Source organism: Schistocerca serialis, chromosome 12 (assembly GCF_023864345.2).
Source record: "Schistocerca serialis cubense isolate TAMUIC-IGC-003099 chromosome 12, iqSchSeri2.2, whole genome shotgun sequence".
NCBI lineage: Eukaryota > Metazoa > Arthropoda > Insecta > Orthoptera > Acrididae > Schistocerca > Schistocerca serialis.
The window spans coordinates 82280729-82301566 of record NC_064649.1 but is presented as its reverse complement, the minus strand read 5'-3'; the positions used below and the strand labels follow the sequence as shown (position 1 = coordinate 82301566).

At 40.4% G+C, this 20838-nt stretch overlaps 1 protein-coding gene across 1 annotated transcript in view; it reads right to left on the bottom strand.

Annotated features, from left to right (window-relative positions):
• The window catches only part of LOC126427952 (protogenin A-like), a 438352-nt gene that overhangs the window by 36616 nt on the left and 380898 nt on the right, over positions 1 to 20838 (bottom strand). Inside the window, exons 15-16 of the mRNA XM_050089841.1 lie at positions 18985 to 19178; positions 7133 to 7334 (exon numbers count right to left, since the gene is read on the bottom strand). Coding sequence (XP_049945798.1) covers positions 7133 to 7334; positions 18985 to 19178 — 396 coding nt within the window. The remainder of the gene's footprint in view (positions 1 to 7132; positions 7335 to 18984; positions 19179 to 20838) is intronic.

The window sequence follows — 20838 nt, the reverse complement described above, 5'->3', positions numbered from 1 at the left end:
CCTGTTAGTTCGAAACTGGTAACATCGCTATTTGTGTGAATAAATAGCATTATTAACACTGGCTGGTTGTGTTTTTTTTTTGCCCCCCCCCCCCCCCCCCCACACACACACACACACACAAACAACTTCTAAAAATTTTCTTAATGACACTTAAAATCAGTCAGTTTCTTGGTAGCGTATTTAGACCATTCTTAATGAAGTATTCACCCCCTCTCCCCCGACTTTTTAGGTGATCCAGTGAGCAGTACAATTCTGTGGTATCAGCATATGATCTCAGTTTCTTGGATATATATCAGTTATGTACAGAGTTACACTGTTTATTCATTTTCATGAGAAAGGAGAGATTTGCACTTAGAACAATATTCCAGTTCCACTCTTCAAGTAAACCACATACATGTGATGTGAATGAAATTCTTTGGTTCCAATTAAAATGTTGGCATCAAGACTGCTGAAAAACAAGAGATATAGTTATTAATGATAGACACAACAGAAACAAGTTTATCTACATGAAACAAATATAAATCTCAATATTATATATTACACTAATTACAATGAAATGAACACCCTTAGCTGCTTACAGGCGTTGACATACGTCAACGGGGACAGATGAAAATGTGTGCCCCCGACCGGGAGCCGGCTGCTGGTGGACGAGTGGTTCTGGTGCTACAGTCTGGAACCGCGCGACCGCTGTGGTCGCAGGTTCGAATCCTGCCTCGGGCATGGATGTGTGTGTTGTCCTTAGGTTAGTTAGGTTTAAGTAGTTCTAAGTTCTAGGGGACTTATGACCTCAGCAGTTGAGTCCCATAGTGCTCAGAGCCATTTGAACCATTTTGAACCCCAACCAGGGCTCGAACCCGGGATCTCCTGCTTACATGGCAGACGCTCTATCCATCTGAGTCACCGAGGACACAGAGGATAGCGTGACTGCAGGGATTTATCTCTGGCATGCCTCCCGCTCAAACAGTGCCCGAACTCTTACGAGAATCGGCAATGCGCCGCGAGTAATGAGTATGATGGGCGGGGGCACTACAAATGTAGTGCGGGACAATACGTTGAGAATGTGGGTTTTGCGGGAGGTGTGCCAGAGATAAATCCCTGCAGTCGTGCTATCCTCTGTGTCCTCGGTGGCTCAGATGGATAGAGCGTCTGCCATGTAAGCAGGAGATCCCGGGTTTGAGTCCCGGTCGGGGCACACATTTTCATCTGTCCCTGTTGATGTATGTCAACGCCGGTAAGCAGCTAAGTGTGTTCATTTCATTCTAACGAGCTGCTTGGTCACCGATGGTACCTGTTCTTTCGGACATGTCCGAAAGAACAGATACCATCTTAGTAAATATATTACACTAATGTTGTAAAAATGTTTTGTTTGTAGAACTAGATGGAAACAGGAGCATAGTATTTCAGCAGTGGGAGCAGTGGCTGTTTTTCTCCAATCACATACAAAGAAATCTGCATCTACATCCATAGTCCGCAAACCACCATGAAGTGCATGCATGGGGTATGACTCATTGTACCAGTTATATGTCTTTCTTCCCATTCCAGTCGCATATGGAGCGCTGAAAGAATGACTCTTCAAATGCTACGGTGCATGCAGTATTTATTCTGATCTTATCGTTGGGATTCCTATGTGAGCAATATGTAGTTGTTATTTAAAGCTGGTTCTTCAAACTTTTGTTAGTAGGTTTTCTTGGGATAGTTTACATCTATTTTTAAGACTATGCCAATTCAATTTCTTCAGTACCACTGTGCCTCTCTCCCATGTCAAACACATCTGTGACCATCTGTGCTGCCCTTCTCTTTATATGTTCAACATCCCCAGTTAGTCCTATTTTGTAGCAGTCTCACATAGTAGAGCAATTTTCTAGAATGTGTTGCACGAATGATTTGTAAGCAATGTCCTTTATAGACTGGCTGCACTTCCCCAGTATTCCACCAATAAACGGAAGTCTACCACCTGCTTCACCCACAACCGAGCCTATGTGATCATTCTACCATATCCCTACAAGCTGTTACACACAGGTATTTGTATGAGTTGGCTGATTCTAGCTGTGACTCACTGATATTACAGTCATAGGATACAGCATTTCTTCATTTTATGAAGTGCACAATTCCACATTTCTGCACACTTAAAGCAAGTTGCCCATCTTTGCAACACTTTGAAATATTGTCAAGATATGACTGAATATTTATGCAGCTTCTTTCAGGCAATACCTCATTATTGATAACATCATTTGCAAACCGTATGAGGTTACTTATAACGTTGTCTGGAAGGTAAGTAACATGCAACATGAACAGCTAGGGTCCCAACACACTTCTCTGGGACACACCTGAAGTTATTTCTTTATCTGATAATGACTCTCCATCCAAGGTAACATGCTGTGTCCTCCCTACCAGAAAGTCCTCAATCCAGTCACAAATTTTGCTCGATAACCCGTACAATCGAAGTTTTGACAATAAGATTCACACAATTACAGCTTTCGGCCATTAAGGCCTTTGTCAGCAGTACACACACACACACACACACACACACACACGCACACACACACACGCAGCTGAGACCACACTGCGAACAGAAGCACCAGTGCATGATAGGAGTGGCGACTGGGTGGGGGTAAGGAGGAGGCTGGGGCAGGGAGGGCGAGGGATAGCATGGTGGGAGTGGCGAACAGTCAAGTGTTGCAGTTTAGGCAGAAGGCAGGAGAGAAGGTGCGGAGGAGGGAAGGGGTAAACAGCAGAAAGGAGAGAAATAAAAAGAAATTAAAAGACTGGGTGTGGCGGTGAAATGACAGCTGTGTAGTGCTGAATGGGAACAGGGAGGGGGTTGGATGGGTGAGGACAGTGACAAACGAAGGTTGAGGCCAGGAGGGTTACAGGACTGTAGGATGTATTGCAGGGAAAGTTCCCACCCAAGTAATTCAGAAAAGCTGGTGTTGGAGGGAAGGATCCATATGGCATAGGCTGTGAAGCAGTCATTAAGATGAGGGATATCACATTTGGCAGTGTGTTCAGCAACAGGGTGGCCCACTTGTTTCTCAGCCACAGTTTGTCGGTGGCCGTTCATGCGGACAGACAGCTTGTCGGTTGTCATGCCTACACAGAATGCAGCACAGTGGTTGCAGCTTAGCTTGTAAACCACACGACTGGTTTCACAGGTAGCCCAGCCTTTGATGGAATAGGCGATATTAGTGACCAGACTGGAGTAGGTGGTGGTAGGAGGATGTATGGGATACATCTTGCATCTGGGTCTATTACAGGGGTACGAGCCATGAGGTAAGGGATTAGGAGCAGGGATTGTGTAAGGATGGACGAGTATATTGTGCAGGTTCGGTGGACGCCGGAATACCACGGTAGAGGTGTGGGAAGGATAGTGGGCAGGACATTTATTATTTCAGGGCATGACGAGAGGTAATCGAAACCCTGGCGGAGAATGTAATTCTGTTGCTCCAGTCCCGGATAGTACTGAGTTACGAGGGGAATGCTCTTCTGTGGCCGGACTGTGGGACTTTGGGACGTGGTGAGAGACTGGAAAGATAAGGCACAGGAGATTTGTTTTTGTACAGGAATGGGAGGATAATTATGGTCAGTTAAGGCTTCAGTGAGGCCCTCAGCATATTCTGAGAGGGACTGCTGACAAAGGATTTAAGTGTGTGAATCTTTTTGCTGTGCTTATCACGACTCGGCATCTCAGCTATATGGTGAGTAGCAACTTTCCTTCTCTGGTATTGTTATATTCCATCCTGGATTTTCCATTGTTTGAGTTTTGACAATAAGTGTATAAGTGTGGTACTGAGTCAGTATCAGCAGTTGCTCCTGCTTATTAAAATACGAGTCGATTCTTTCCACGCCTTCGAGGACCCTACGAATTATGCTGTAGCCTAATAGTAAGCATCACTGCAGAAGGACCTGTGTACAGTTCCCGGTACTTCTTCAGATTTTTTTGAGGTAGGACTGTCTGGAATGTGGTCCACTCAGCCTTGTGAGGCCAAATGAGGAGCTGCTTCAATAACAAAGCAGCAGTGTCACCTGGATTCACGTACCGGTATTAGCAGCTAGACGGGTTGGTGAATGAATTTGTACCCCTTTGTTACAGGGTACTTTGGTTCTCTTGCTCACAAAAATCTACATTATCCGAGATGCCCACCTCCCTCAATCCAGTATACGGATGTGTTCAAAAAATACAGCCTTCCATTCTCTGACGGTGTACAAGATCCTCCCCATACGGGTCCACAGTTCTCGGCTTGTTCATCTTCAATTCTGACTGTCTCCTGTTCTTCAAGGTCTCGATATCACCCCCCAGAATCCTTTGTCCCACGAGTTCCAGCCTCCTAAGTTATCCCGTGCTTGCAAGGTTCACACTTTCTGTTGCATATAATCTGTCAGTGTGGGTCACTGTCTGCTAATGTCATCATTTTGCATTGATCACGTATGCAGATGTTCGTAGTGAGTTTGTACACTATCTGATCAAAAGTATCCGGAGACCCATTAGTGTGGACATTTAATACGGGGTACGCCCACCCTCTATGATGGCTTGAGCACTGCTGGGAACACTTTCAGTGAGGTGTCTGAATTTCTCTTGAGGATGCTGGCACACTGTCCCTAAAGAGACAAAACTGGAGAAGGTTGTGATGCCAGACACTGGTGTCTGGAGTGAAGTTGGTGTTCTAAATCGTCCCAAAGGTGTTCCAATTGGGTTCACACCAGTTCTCTGGGTGCACAGGCCATCTGACGAATGTTCCTGTTCACGGCCCATTGCCTCACAGGTCCTGCTTTATAAGCGGTACACAATGCTACAAAATTTGTTCACATCTTCTGCATTTAGCCTTTTCTTGTGCATAATAAGAGGACCACGCTCTAATCACAAAATACACCCCCACACTGTAACACCATCTCCACTGTACTTTAGTGTAGCCAATCAGCATGATGGCAAGTAATGTTCATCAGACATCCGCCAAACCCAAACCCTTCCATCGGATTGCCACTGGGTACACCACGATTCGTCACTCCGTACCAGTCATTTCCAGTCAGCCACTGTCCAGTGGAGCCTCCCTTTACAGCACCTCAAGTGTCACTTATCACTGACCACAAGAATGCATGGATTATGAGGAGTAGCTTGACCACTCTACAAAAGTCACTGTGCTAGCTGGACTCCTGGTAGCACTTTGTTTCTCATGAAAGATTTATTCAATTGTATTCATGCAATTCTTTAAAATCACCCTCCACAATGCTCAATACTCCTCGCCTGTCTTTATGTAACGGCTACAGCTGTGGCTGTGTCTTCAAATTTCAACCTCACAATCACATCACTAACAGTCGGCCTGGGCAGCTCTGCGAGGTTTGAAATGTCCCCGACGGATTTGTTACTCGGGCGACATTCGATGACTAGTCCACATCAGAAGTCACTGATCCTTCTTAAGTGACATGTTCTGCTGTTATTGCTCATCTACTAACAACACAACTCTTCACCTCCTTTTATATTGACGTATTCACCTCCTGTGTTATCTGGTGGTCAAATGGCATTATCCAGTAGTGTCTTGATACTTCTCATCACATAGCGCACGCTGAATTTGTCTCGATTATTACAGCTCCCAAAGATTGTTTTTTGTCAGACCACTTCAGCTAGGAATTTAATTCTCCCTACTTGCCTAATTTCCCCTCCCCGAATCTAGGAGCTGTCTCAATATCTGTCAAATTCTGTGTTATCTTGCTAGAGGTGTCTGAACTGCCTTTAGCTGTTTGTCTATGATTATAAAGACAAAGGTGACAAATGAGAATAATTTGAAAATATCTTGGTTGCAGAGAGATAACACAGAAAGTGCAAGAAATTACATGTTCCTGAGTGACTAGTAAGATAGATCTCTTGAGACTAGACACTTGACAAATGACAGAAGCCTTGGGACAGTGCAAATACAGGACATCGGGTGTACAGCCCCCTTCCGAACATCAGAGACAGACCAATTGAAACTTATCTTTCCCAGCAGAGGAATGGTTCATTTTGTGACACAACATGACCCTTACCTGCAATACTGATATAGAAATGGAAAGAGACTATCAGCATTGCACGAATGTTTGATTTAGAATCCCCTGAGCATGTGGTTCACATGGCTACTCCATGTAGAAGTTACCAGACACGAAACCCCTCAGCGTTGCAGGCGATGTGACGTTCCTAGTTAGGAATGCTCACACGTTCCTGTTACTGAGCACACTCACAAACAACACATCTAGGAATACACTAAACAAATTCAGAGTAGCTGTTAGACACAGAAATAAGTGCAGAGGAGATGTTATCAGAAGAGATGGGTGAGTGAGGGGAACTAAGCAAATGCTGGAAAAGTACAAAGGACCGTGAGTAAATGATAAGCTTAAAAGTAACAAAAAATATTGAGTGATCAGTGCTGATTATTGAGAGCATATGTAATTATAATTTAGTTTTAATGTTAACATTAGTTACTAGTAATAGCACTGTACAGTCAATTACAATTGTGATGACTTGAAGCTTCTGCAGAGTCATTACACAACTGGACAATAAATTATAATTACAAAATTCTGACTGTGTCCCATGCACAGGAGGCATACTCAACACATGCAACACTTGAAAATGTCCTGTGGTAGCCTCAAACCAAAGGTTATCTAGATAAATTTACATAAGAAGTAACACACTACATTTATATCTTTTGTTTTCAGTCACTGAGCTATCCAAGCACGATTCACGAAACTGTGCTCGCAGCTTTTCATCTGCCACGTTTTCTTTCTTTCACATGGTTTTCTCCCACAACATATGCAAGACAACTTCTGTGAAGTATGGAAGTCAGGAGATAAGGTACTGGCAAATTTAAAGCTGTGAGTCATGGTCAGATAGATCGGTCAGTAGAACACCTGCCTGCAAAAGGCAAAGGTCTTAGGTTCGGGTCCCGGCCTGGCACACGGTATTAATATTCCAGGAAGTTTCAAATTGGCACACAACTTACTGCTCAGTAAAGACTCATTCTGGAAACAATCCCCTACGCTGTGTCTGATCCACTTCGTGAAACGTGTCCAGGTAGCTCAATCGATAAGGGCACAGCCAGAGAAATGCAAGGTTCCATGTTTTTGAGTCCCTGTCTAGGACCCCATTTTAAAGTGCAAGGGGACTTACCGAGGTGTTGGTCATCGTAGACTACAGGCGGCTGGTCACCGGGAGGAGGCGGCAGCACAGTCGGGATGGGCGTGACTTCACGCGACTCGTTTCCGGCCACCCTGATGACCACCGCTTTTGCACCGGACGGCGGGCCGTGTCCCGCACCGTTGCGAGCAGACACCGTCACGAAGTACTGCACATTCGGTTGTAGGCCGGACACCTGAGCAAGTCAGAATTACAGAAGGCGATTATCTCTCAGACAACTGCTTCTCGGTTATACCAATTTTCTTCACCTCTGGTTTAACCTGACTGTTAAAACCACACAAAATAAATGGTTCTTGAAATAACTGATTTTCGGTTACAGCTGAAAGAAAAACAGCCCTCGGTCACTATTTTTAACAAATTAACCTGGTTTCAACACTGTTAGGAGTGTCTTCTTCAGAATTTAAAACAAAGAATGGTCTATATTCTATAACAGGGTCACAGAATAATAACTAAAATGTATGATAGGGTGCAAGTATGGAATCATCATAAAAGACTGACAGTACTTATATGTCATTTATAAAATAGTAAATATGCCAAAAGGGCATTAGTCACAAAGATATTTAAAGTTTTGCAACCTGCACCACGCAAGTAATGAGCAGCCCTTAGTGGCTCGCCATCACAGTTTTCTTTATCTTCAATATCTTAGTGACTAATACCCTTTTGGCATATTTATTATTTTATATATGACACTGTCAGTCTTTTATGATGATTCCGTACTTATACCCTATCATACATTTTAGATATTATTCTGTGACCATGTTATAGAATATAGACCATTCTTTGTTTTAAATTCTGAAAAAGACACTCCTAGCAGTGTTGAAACGAGGTTAATTTGTTAAAAATAGTGTCCGAGGGCTGTTTTTCTTTCAATTGTAACTATCCACGGTCTCTGAACATGCAGCCATGTACAAAATTTTGATTTTCGGTTCTTCATTGCTATTTATAATAAATATAGTCATCAGACAGAGTTAAAAAACTCTAAGACACCTACAGACTTTTGCATTATACATTTCAAGGTATGTAGGATCAAAATATCAATAAAATAACTACATACAAGGGTTGAATACTGTTATTTTCTACTGATTCCAATTTTTCAAAAGTCTGCTCAAAAATCATGTTGTAATCGAGCATCGTATAATTATTTTGGCATTATGGAGATGGGTGAAAACTGACTTTGGGAATTCAACTCTTCACGTTAAGCAGTCCAGTTCCAAGGACTGCAAGCAGACAATGGAATGTTATGTAGACACAGGCACCAGATCAGCTACTTTTTTATATAAACTTTAAATGAATTGTTAGGTTTTTAATTTAGTACTGTTGCCTAAATTGCCTTTCTCTTTTATTATTTCAAAGAAATGGTATATAGATAATAAGCTGTTGTGTTCATTTTCTTTAATTCCTCGAAGGGGAAACCTGTTTCGTTGTAAAATATATTTACTGACTTTTTAGCAGGAATCTGAATACAACTGGTATTTTTCCGACACAACTAAAAATGCTCATTCAAAAAATTCAAATGAATGATTCTGATAGTAGGCAAACCAGAAGATTTATCTGGAACAATTATGCAACAATAGTTAAAATTTCAGTAATGAGCCCGCCAGGTTAGTGTAACATCCACGAGATAAATTTTTGGCTACAATGCGACGAGAGGAAATTATGCCTCTAACAGTTATAAACATTATTTATTCGACATATGAAAAAATAGTGAATTAATTATTTATATAATATTCTACGATGTAATTGGGCATATCGATGTGTATCATATAAAGACAACGATAATTTTAAATTCCTTTTATGATCTGCGTTTGTCTTCCTTTGTTTTTACCTTTTGTTGGTTGGCTTTTGTAGGTTCAGCACGCAAGACGCATATCAAACTGAGGTCTGTTAAGAAATTGCAATTATTTGTTAATTATTACTTGAAAATAGAGTTCTTAATTATTTGTAACTCTAATTCCTCTCTCAGTAAGTATTATCTGTGTTAATTATTTCTTTCCGCTGCAACGAGCGCAGCCATTGATGATAGCGATTTGTATGGCGTGTTTGTCTATGTTTTCCTTAGAAACAAATCAAATGTTTGCTTGATGAAGTCTAAACAGGGCACAATACGAAAGTAGAGTTTCTGTAAAGTTCAATAAGCATTTAAAATACTTATTTGCTCTAACAATAGAAAGTCTCTATCAATTGTCTGCCGCCATCTTAACAATTATCACAGCGGCAAATTCTAATTACACAACTCTGCAGACATAAATGCTGAACGTAATACAAATGTGTAAAAATAAATGTGCACCGGTGGTCCCGAACTCATTTTAATGAAAATGATTCGAATCAGATTGGTTCTTTAAAAACAGTGCTCATAGCACGATCCTTATAAGAAACTTTTCTAGCTGATGTATGGAGTCGAAATTAACCACGCATGTTTCAGGTAACATATGTCAGTGTTGTGCACAGCTGACATTCGGTGGTTTTAATGATCATTTTGCTGAAGATAACTGCTTCCATCTTAATCAATAGTTGTATAGAATCTGTTGTATGAACTGTGATTTAGTGACACTTACACAACTTACAGACAACACTTTAACACGACGTTAACTTGGAGTTCTTTAGCAACTTGATCAAATCTTTAGCCGGGAGAAAAATTATTTAGTAATTACTCAATGTAATAAAATACGATTATCATTTCCATTTACAAATTAGTTAAATACCAAACCACTGAATAACCCAGCGAACGCCACACTGGCACCCAACGTGGGGCCACCAATGCACACTTATTCATTTTAATAATTGAAATTGTGATCTATTACAGGTACGGAGTACCAAAACAAACTATTAATCATTGTTTATTCATTTGTTTCATGAGCATTGACATCTTCATGCCAAACTGCCGGTGCGACAGTAACTTGATATAAGCAGTGCAGTCCGCAGCTCTCGATCAACTCAGGTAGGGGCAGATGCGCATGTTCTGTAGTTGCATAGCAGCACACGATCAACGCTCGCTGCGTGAGCAATTTAAAATTAAAACAACACCTGCAGCCATAAGTAGTAATAATTGAATATTTTGGCTGCGAGAATAATATTTTTGAGTGTTATTTGTGTATATGTGTTAGTTATAAGATCATTTTGTGTCAACTGGTGCTTTTCAGTGATTTATATATTTGTTGTGCTATATTGGTGATAGAATGGTTAAACAAAAGAAAAATAAACCGAATGAGCATACTGATGCAGAGATGAGATCAGAGTCTCAGGTAGAACAATCTACCCATATTTCCGTCGAATTATTAGAAAATTTAATTATGAATGATAATTTAGAAACTGATGTCCCAAGTGATAGTAAAACTGCATTCAACCAGTTAGGAATTAATGACAATATTTGTTCTGGGCAAGGGGCAGAAGTTAGCAATGCTCAAGCTATGTCCATACAGGATATGCTAACAGCATTATTTTAAAAGGTTACTATTAAAGAGCAGGAGCGTGAAAGACAACGTCAGCAGGAAAAGGAAAAACGTAGACAGGAAAAGCTGATAGAAAAACAGCAACAGGAGCTCAGGGACCAAGAAAAGGAATAAAAATTTATGGAAAATATAAACAATATTTTGCTGGAAAGAGATAAAGAAATTGTCCGTAGGATAAATCAAGTGTTGGTCGATCGTGATAATGCTATTACTACCCATTTTAAGCAGGAGATTGATGCAGTAAAAACCACTATTGAACCGTTAACAAACATTCCAGTTCAGGTCAATAGTCTTCAAATTGACGTAGATAGACTAGAGAACCAATTCAAAGCCTTGGCTACCACTGTGGAAACAATGCAGCAGGACATTCCCTCGGAAATCCGAAAGCAAGTCCGAACAGAAGTAGCCAGGGTGCTGAGATCTGAAAATCAAAACTTTGAAAATCTGACAGTATGCAGTAATGACAACACTGGTAATGACAGGCAAAAGATCGCAGATAATCTGACGGCGAATTTTAGTGCACCAGAAGGAAGACCAAATTTTGGTAATCAACCGATATTACCAGAGCAATATGTGACACCAAGGAACAATAATAGTGGAATAGAATGTACTTGTAATAAAGTAACCACACCACCTGCGAATGATAGCAATTCCATGCACTTAGCTACTTTGATGCATGAGGAAAGCCTAATTAAGCCTAGACAGTTTCAAATATTTAACGAAGAAAGCAAAAAAAACATACATCCAGTAGTTTTCATTCGAAACTTCAAAAGTGTTCTTCCAAAATCATGGTCGGAAGAACAGAAAATACAATTCGTGGTTTCACATATTTCTGGTGATGCGTCGCTCTGGGCATTAAATGCAGCAGAAACTTGCAAGACTTTCCACGACTTTGAGAAGGCGTTTCTTGATCAATTCTGGTCAGCGTCTACTCAAGAGCGACTCCGTAAAATTGTTTACAATGCAGAAATATACAACCCGAAGTCAGGTTCCTTAAGAAAGTACTTTGAAAAATATATTAACATGACCCGGTACTGGGATGAGCCAGTTACCACCAGAGACTTATTGTTAGTGTTAAAAGCTAGATTACCCATACAAATTACAGAAAAATTATTTAATGTTACAGACACCGAACTGAAAGAATTTCTGTCTGTAATTGATTCTTTGGATCTACTGCAAGAAGACGCCAGAAAAAATTCTGACGTGATCAGCAATAATAATAGTTTTAATAGAAAAAATTCATGGAATGGAAATAATGGAAATAGGGGCGAAGGTAGTCCAAAGAAAAATAAAAGTAAAGCTTATAGTAACGGAAAATACAATAATAATAATAATAATAATAATAATAATAGTAAGAATCCCTACTACCAAAATTTTGGTTATCCCAATAATAATAACAGTAATTATCAAAAGGCCGAAGAACACCAACAACCAAATGGTAATCAGAGGCCGTACCACAATGAAATCCCAAACAATAACAATAGCAACCGAAAGAGACGAAATGACAACACGTCAGACAGTCCATATAAAGACAAGCCTAAAAATATGCGGGGTGACAGTGAATATTGGCGACAGCCAGGGCCAAGTCATTGGCAGCCGCAGCAAAATTCTATCAATTCAGGTCAGCCAATAAATTATGTACAGGCTATACCTATACCAAGCAATCAATATCCACCGTGGTGGGATCCAAGCAGGCCTCCTCCGACTGAAAACTCACAAAATGTTAGAATAGTGGAGGTACCTTCGGAAACAAAACAAAACACTCAGAAGCCAACAAACTAATTTCGGTTCCTGTAGGCCTTCACCAGGTGGCCGAGGCCAACAATGAAGGCAATAGGTCGACGGAACAAAAAATAATCATGATACGGTATCAGGATGGCAACAGGATCGAAGATGAGCTATATCAGGAACCTGCTGTCTCTGATAAGCCACAAAAGGAAAATATCCAAGCAAGTGTCACCGGAGCTGTAAATGGTGTAACAACTACTATTCTGCTTGACACAGGTGCGAATGTATCAGTTATGAACACGCAGTATTTCAAGAAGGTATCGGAGATAAGGAGATTGCCGATTTTGCCGATGGCAAATTGTAAGGTTATAGGGGCATTGGGAAAAAAAGGCACAGAGTATAAAATACCAGACACAGGTGGAAGTTTCCTTGGGAAATGATCGCTTATTATGCACGTTCCTACTAATAGATAACTTATCAGTGCCGGTGCTTCTGGGTCTTGACTTCCTTCGGGAAAGAGAAGCTGTAATTGATCTCGCCCATGGGACATGTGCACTTAAGTACCAACAGCGACCTATAACATTAATGCTGAATCGGGAGTTCGTGCGAACCTTCCGCTGATGAGAAAAATGAATCTTTTTGTCAGCAAACAGAAGTCGTTAGTGTTGGATCATAAGCACCCACAGATGTGTCACAAAAATCGAAATAACGATGCACCCAGCAACGTGAGTGACATCGTTGCAACAATAAAAGGGAAAGTACAGGAGGTAACTTGCATTAATGCTTCACAGGCTAGACAATTAACAGAATTATTATCCGGATACCTCCAAGTATTCACTGAACGCCCTGGAATCATAAAAGATTACCAGTATAATATGAAAGTATATCCGCACAAGACCTATTGCAGAGCATCTTACTCGGTCCCCTGGACTAAGAAAAACGAAGTGAATATGCAAAGGACCAATCAGAAGTGCAAGTGCACTATCCCATAACTGTAAATATAATGTTTATGGTAAAATAATAATTTGATAATATTATGTATGTTATTAGTTTATAAGCTTTTATGTCAAGTATTACACTGTAATGTTGTTGAATTATTTGAACAAGGTGTAGAGAATCCCCATAATAAATGTATTTTTACTCTAAAAGGGATAAATAACTTGATAAACACTTGAGTGTTGTTGCATTAAATGTGAGGAATTTTACCTTTCTATACGTAGGATAGAAATAATTAAAATGCTTAAATAATATATTTGTTCGTGTGTAAGAATGGATATAACAAAAATATTTTCATAAGATCGAGTCATGTAGTCCCACACACGTAGTGAGTGTTGGTGGTGTGTGAGCTGTGTAACTGAGAAATAAATAAATAAATAATATAATAAACTGTTTTCATCACTAGTGAAGCGAAATCTGAATGTGTACTGATTTACGTACACGGTTTCGTTACGCAGTCATTTAAAATTCTCTTATGAGCAACATTCCGGTTAGATAAACCGAACATGGACATCTGTCCCAAAAACATGGTAAATAACAATCCCAATAAAAAAATATAAATATATAAGTATATGTATCTGTAATAAAAATGGAAATGTACTGTTATCTGGACAGTTCAGTAATGATCTCATGGTCAAGATAATGTAGCAGATTCTGAAAGTTTTATATTGTCTCATGTTTATGTGACAGTGCAAAATTTTAAATTTTGTTATTCAGTCATGGTAATATGAACTTACGTGCAAGTGTACCAGACCTCATTATTTGAAAAGTGTCATTTGCATATAGATTGTCTGTTAAGTACTGTGGAAAACTACTGACAGCAATCAGAACAGTGAAACGTGTTTCGCAGGAACTAGTGGACGCGTGAAGAACTGTGATTTATATTGTGAATAATGATGAACAGTGATAAAAACTGTGATCACGCAACCTTATGAACGCTCTTGGAGTGTCAAAGTTAGCAGCAATGCTATGAATGTTGAGTACTGTTGACTGAATTAATAATTAACTTGAACTGATGACCTTTAGTAGTTTGATATGAAGCGTCTCCGCGTGCCAAATTTAATGTGACAGACTGTACAGCCAGCCGCGTGGCAAAACAATAATGCAACGTTGGCTACGCAGCGCGTCGCGAAAATATTTACATTCCGCTTAAGTAAACGAAGCACACTACGGACACTTGTATGATTAACGGTGCAGTGTTCAAAATATGCATATTGTGATGAACTTACATGTGAATCACTACATTGTGTTGAACAGTGTCAAAATACAGAACATACTCCAAAAACAGTCTAATTCCATCCATGTGAATGCAAGTGAAATGGACACTAATAAACTTTTCCACAGGATGAGAATAGTAATTATCTTGTCACTGATGCTTATATTTTGACATTTCTTGTACCCGCCTTAAACTGAGGGACGTGGGAAAGGAGAAACAAGACCTGCTGCAGCGCGACTTCTAGCCAGCAGCAGATCCAAACCACGATGCAGCTGCCGGCAACCGACGCCCCACCGACTCGGCCGGGGGCGGTCCAGCAGCAGCCACTACCTGTCTGCGGTCCAACGGCTCGACACGAGGGCGGCCTTACGACGTCAGCAGCAAATTCGGATGACATTCGATAAATGAGTGACTTTGGAAATTATGATATACCACCATGAAAAAACATTCATTATCTCAGATGCTTACAACAGAGTCATAAATTTGCATTTTCCAGCATATTTTATTACATTCATGTCAAGCCTGACTGTTAAAAGTAGGTGTCTGTATTTTCTTGAAGCCCCTTGGACCGTTTTATTCCCGGTTTTCCAAGTCCAGTGAAACCAAATTGGGGGGGGGGAGGGGGGCGGGAGTGGGGGGGGGGGGGGCAGTGGGGGGGGGGGGCGGAGGGGGGGGGGGGATGATAAGTTAATCTGGGAAGTATCCGCAGCAATTTCCGAGATAATACAGTCACTGAAGTCATTTAAAGTACTCGATTCAACTATAATTTTATCATGTCTAAAACAACATTGAAATTAACATTTGCATCTTGAGAGTAGCAAATCTACGTGGACTGATAAAAAAAAATATACAATAGATAAACTAATTTTTTTTCTCAGCCCAATGGGCACTGTAACATCCACGAGATAAATTTTTGGCTACAATGCGACGAGAGGAAATTACGCCTCTAACAGTTATAAACATTATTTATTCGACATATGAAAAAATAGTGAATTAATTATTTATATAATATTCTACGATGTAATTGGACATATCGATGTGTATCATACAAAGACAACGATAATTTTAAATTCCTTTTATGATCTGCGTTTGTCTTCCTTTGTTTTTACCTTTTGTTGGTTGGCTTTTGTAGGTTCAGCACGCAAGACGCATATCAAACTGAGGTCTGTTAAGAAATTGTAATTATTTGTTAATTATTACTTGAAAATAGAGTTCATTATTATTATAAATATGAGTGATTAATTATTTGTAACTCTAATTCCTCTCTCAGTAAGTATTATCTGTGTTAATTATTTCTTTCCGCTGCAACGAGCGCAGCTATTGATGATAGCGATTTGTATCGCGTGTTTGGCTGTGTTTTCCTTAGAAACAAATCAAATGTTTGCTTGATGAAGTCTAAATAGTGCACAATACAAAAGTAGAGTTTCTGTAAAGTTCAATAAGCATTTAAAATACTTATTTGCTCTAACAATAGAAAGTCTCTATCAATTGTCTGCCGCCATCTTAACAATTATCACAGCGGCAAATTCTAATTACACAACTCTGCAGACATAAATGCTGAACGTAATACAAATGTGTAAAAATAAATGTGCACTGGTGGTCCCGAACTCATTTTAATGAAAATGATTCATATCAGATTGGTTCTTTAAAAACAGTGCTCATAGCACGATCCTTATAAGAAACCTTTGTAGCTGATGTATGGAGCCGAAATTAATTACGCACGAGTTGCGAAGAATATTGTTTCAGGTAACATATGTCAGTGTTGTGCGCGGCTGATATTCGGTGGTTTTAATGATCATTTTGCTGAAGATAACTGCTTCCATCTTAATCAATAGTAGTATAGACTCTGTTGTATGAACTGTGATTTAGTGACACTTACACAACTTACAGACAACACTTTAACACGACGTTAACTTGGAGTTCTTTAGCAACTTGATCAAATCTTTAGCCGGGAGAAAAATTATTTAGTAAGTACTCAATGTAATAAAATAAGATTATCATTTCCATTTACAAATTAGTTAAATACCAAACCACTGAATAACCCACCGAACGCCACATTAGCCGTGAGCACTAATGTGCTACTTCCTGGACTCGGGTAGGCGTGCCGTCCCCGGATCGAATCCACCCGGTGGATTAACGAAGAGGGCCGGTGTGCTGGCCAGCCTGGATGTGGCTTTTAGACGGTTTTCCACATCCCACTAGATGAATACCGGGCTGGTCCCCATGTCCTGCCTCAGTTACACGACTCGCAGACATCTGACAAATTCGCACTATTTCATGATTTACACTGTCCGCCCCAATAGCTGAGTGGTCAGCACGACAGAATGCTGTGCAAAGGGGCCCAGGTTCGATTCCTGGCTGGATCGCATATTATCTCCACTCAGGGACTGAGTGTTGTGTTGTCCTCATCATCATCTCATCCCCATCGACGCTCAAGTCACTGAAGGGGCGTCAAATCAAAACACTTGCACCGGGCGACCGGTCTACCCGACGGGAGGCCCTAGCGACATTTCATTTTCATGATTTACACTAGACGAGTAATGTCATCGGTCCAGTGTACCCCACTGAATACAATACATGTACGACGAGTGGAACCGAGAACTAGTGCTAGTCGTAAAGACACCTCCTGGACGAGGCAAGAGATGCCACAGATAAGCCGAGTGAATTGCTCATTGCGTGACACAGTTTTGTGGGAACTGGAAGTCTGAAAGCCTTCGGAAACCTCTGTTCAATAATATCGGATGCACTGTCAAGCAAGTCTCTGCCTAGGGATTCATCTTCCCACAAAATGTATTTCTTTACAGCATTTAAAGAAATATGTGTTACTACTTCTGTACGCTCCTGGCATCTAGTGGCAGTCCACTGCACCACTGTAGTTTCTGTCCGTTGTGAAATATAGCCTTTGATACTGTGGGAAGTATATATCCCACCAAACAATGGTGTTTTAATGGTTCATGGGAACTATAGTTACAAACACAGTAGTTTCTGGAAGAGGCTTGGGAATATACTTACCACAAAATTAATCTGTTATTTGTGGTCCTTAGGAAGCATACTTACCACCAACTTAGGGGTATCCCAAAGCTTTTGGGAATACATCTCACCACCACTGTCTATTCCTGACATCTTGTGGTATACAGTGCACCAGGTGTATGAAAACTGCTACAGCAATCAGTTTCTGCTTGTCGTGGGATCACTTCTGTTGTCAGGGCACATTGCTTTGCTACTGCAATATACATTATTGTGGCCTGTATCAGATACTGTGAGATAAAGTTTCTAAGGTTGTTTTCACACTGTGGTAAACAAACTTCAGTATCGGAAACAAATATTTTTTTTAAATACTGTAAAAGAAAACATAAAATAAAAACAGAAATCATTGTTCATTATTTTTTATGTATAATGACAACACACATCAGTTCACAAAAGGGAAGTCAGAAATCCATTTGCCACCACAGTTTTAATACCATACAAAGGTGCCATGTGTAATGTTTGTACCACCATAGTTTTTGGTCCTAAATCACAAAAATAAAATTGATCACAATTCTAATAGGGAAGCATAAAAATTATCTTTGCTGTGTTGCTACAAAAAAAGCGCCTGTGAAAGGGTTAAGTCAGCCAGTGTCCAGCATTCATCCAGTGGACTTATTTGTCACTCAGTATTTTGTATAAGGAACTATTTAAAGTTTGTCTTTATGGCCGCAGCAGCCAGAGAGAGAGAGAGAGAGAGAGTCATCTTCTTTGTGTGAGGTTTTCTTTTTCTTTTCAAGAGAAAGTGAGAGGGAGAGCGGGAGTTAAATAATTATTTAGTCTGGTTATGTTTTACATTTTTGCTTGTTACTATTTTAGTGGCTAATGTAGTTAGTGAGTTATAGCTTAAATTGATTTGTTCATTAATTATTTTCTTCCTCGTTGCAAGGGTTCTTCACATATGAAAGTTTCCCTGTAATGTCAGAAGTTTTTGTTGTAATTGTTCACTTCAATAATGACAATAACATAATATGTAAAACATAAATATTCAGATAATGTGTGTTGCACAATTTAATTAAATGGAATACATGCATGGATGCAGCAATAAGTGTTCCGTGGATCGCCATTCTCCCTCAGAGAGATGCATAGCATTACAAGCATGCTGCAAAAGAAGCTAGAGGAGCAATTATGATTAAGAATGATGATGTAAGCTGAAGTAATAACATATCACATTAATACGAGTTGTCAGCGCATTTAAAGAGCAGGAAAATGTATTGAATGTTAAACTGCAACTGTTGTGGTATGTTTATTTTTGATGTGGTGAGAGGGAATTGTGTGCACATTTTTTAATTTAAAGGACTAAATACAGCTTTGGTGACAGAGTTCAGAGAATCAACGTGGCAAGTATACGGTCTAACTACCATAATATATAACTAACAGTGACCCGTGTTTCAAGCAACAGGCACACTTACGTCGGCAGAGTGCTTCACGGCGGACACGCTGGCAGCACGGACTGCTTTGCCGGGCAGAGCAGCCGTGCGGTTCGGGTCGACAGCCACCGTGTAGCCGACGAGGACGCCGTTGAGCACGGCGGGCGGACGCCAGGTGACGCGGACGGCTGTCCGGTTCAGGGCTTCCGTCCTCACGTCCCGCACGTGGCTCGGGACTGCAGACAGGTGCAGACTCGTCACGTGACACAATTAGGCGCCTTCGAATCACTGCTGATCTCATAGGTAACTGCCATTACCTGCAGGCTGACTAATGTCTGTGATTTTGTGGAAGTTATAACTTGTTTGTAGAAATCTGTAGCTGGAATTTTAAAATTTTGCTCTTCTTTCCACTTACACAAATGACCTTTGGAACTGATAATGTTGAAACTAGGTAAGTACAAGATATACTGTTTAAATTTCTTTCATAGCCAATTTACATGAAAAACATACATATAAAGCACTAGACCAAATGCAGAATTTAGCATAGCTAAGTGGTCCCAACATACCAGGTGACAGCTACAAAGCAAAAATAATAAACCTTTCAGTAGTTAAAAAATACGATTGTGCTGGACACCCAAAAATGACATCTAGTGGTCACAGTAGAAAGAACAAAGTCTTCATACTTCATAGGCATTTGAGAGAGTCATAAATAGGCATTCAACATAGCAGAAAATCATTTTAATTTGCATAATGTAATTTGCCACACTTTCCTGTAATATGACAGCTACACATTAATTGATAATATAGAATTTGTATTTTTCAAACTCAAAAAGTGTTTGTTAAGGCAATGTGGGCTGAGGTTATTGAAATCTTCAGAAAAATAGCTAAAAACAGTAGAGGGAGAAAAAGCAATATTTAATATGTACAAGATGTGTTAGGAAACAGTACGAAATGCAGATCTAGAGGAAGAGCTGTGATTAGAAATAAGGCCTAAGCCATCACAGTGCAATGCATTTGAACGCAGATGGCAGTCAACTGGTCAGTAGCTGACAGCTGCGGAAGTCAGCTGTGAGCTGGTGTGCTACGGAGCCAGGATATTTTGAATAACTGATGGTATTGGGATGTGGCCAAGTGTTCGTGAACACGACAGACTGGGAGTGTAGTCGATGTCTTTCTCCAGTGGAGCAAGAGGATGGTGACTCCGGAAAGATACACAGATAAGTGGCTTTGGAGAAATGGACACTTGTGGTCTGCAGTCAATCTCTATCAGTTTAATTGTGGTGAAATTCTGAATTGTGTCAAGTGCACTGTACAATGAGGAGAGAAAGTCTGTGTGCCTTTAATGGAATGGAGTGGAGTGGTTCATTATAGTCACATGTTGTACAGCAGAGCCCACAACACAGTATACTGTGTTTTAAGTAATGTTTTCCTTTCACACTGTTTGCATGTTGTTGTGTACATAGTTCCGCCTAGTCAGCGCATACACAACTTTCCCACTAGAGCACGCCCCGCTAAGCACAATAGCACAGGCGCAGCGCTCGTCCGTCTCCGCACTACGAGACGCCGCTGCCTTAGAGACGGACCAAATTCTGCTTCCACCGATCTGCGTATTAATATGTAATGCAGCCAATGAGATTGCTGCTAACGTAGAACCTTTTCTCCTCGCGGATCACACTTGCGCAGTGATACCTGAACATACGAGGCATTATAACGAGTGTACAGACCTCCGATTAGTCACTCTGCATTTGTCTGTACCAGTTTGCATTAGTCTGTACCAGTCTACAGTCCTGTTTCAGTCTGCACCTAAGAAGATTATCATATTCCTGTATGAAGATAAATGTATAGACACTTTGTCAAGTATCAGAGATATGTGAGAATAAGATCAAAGTACCAAGA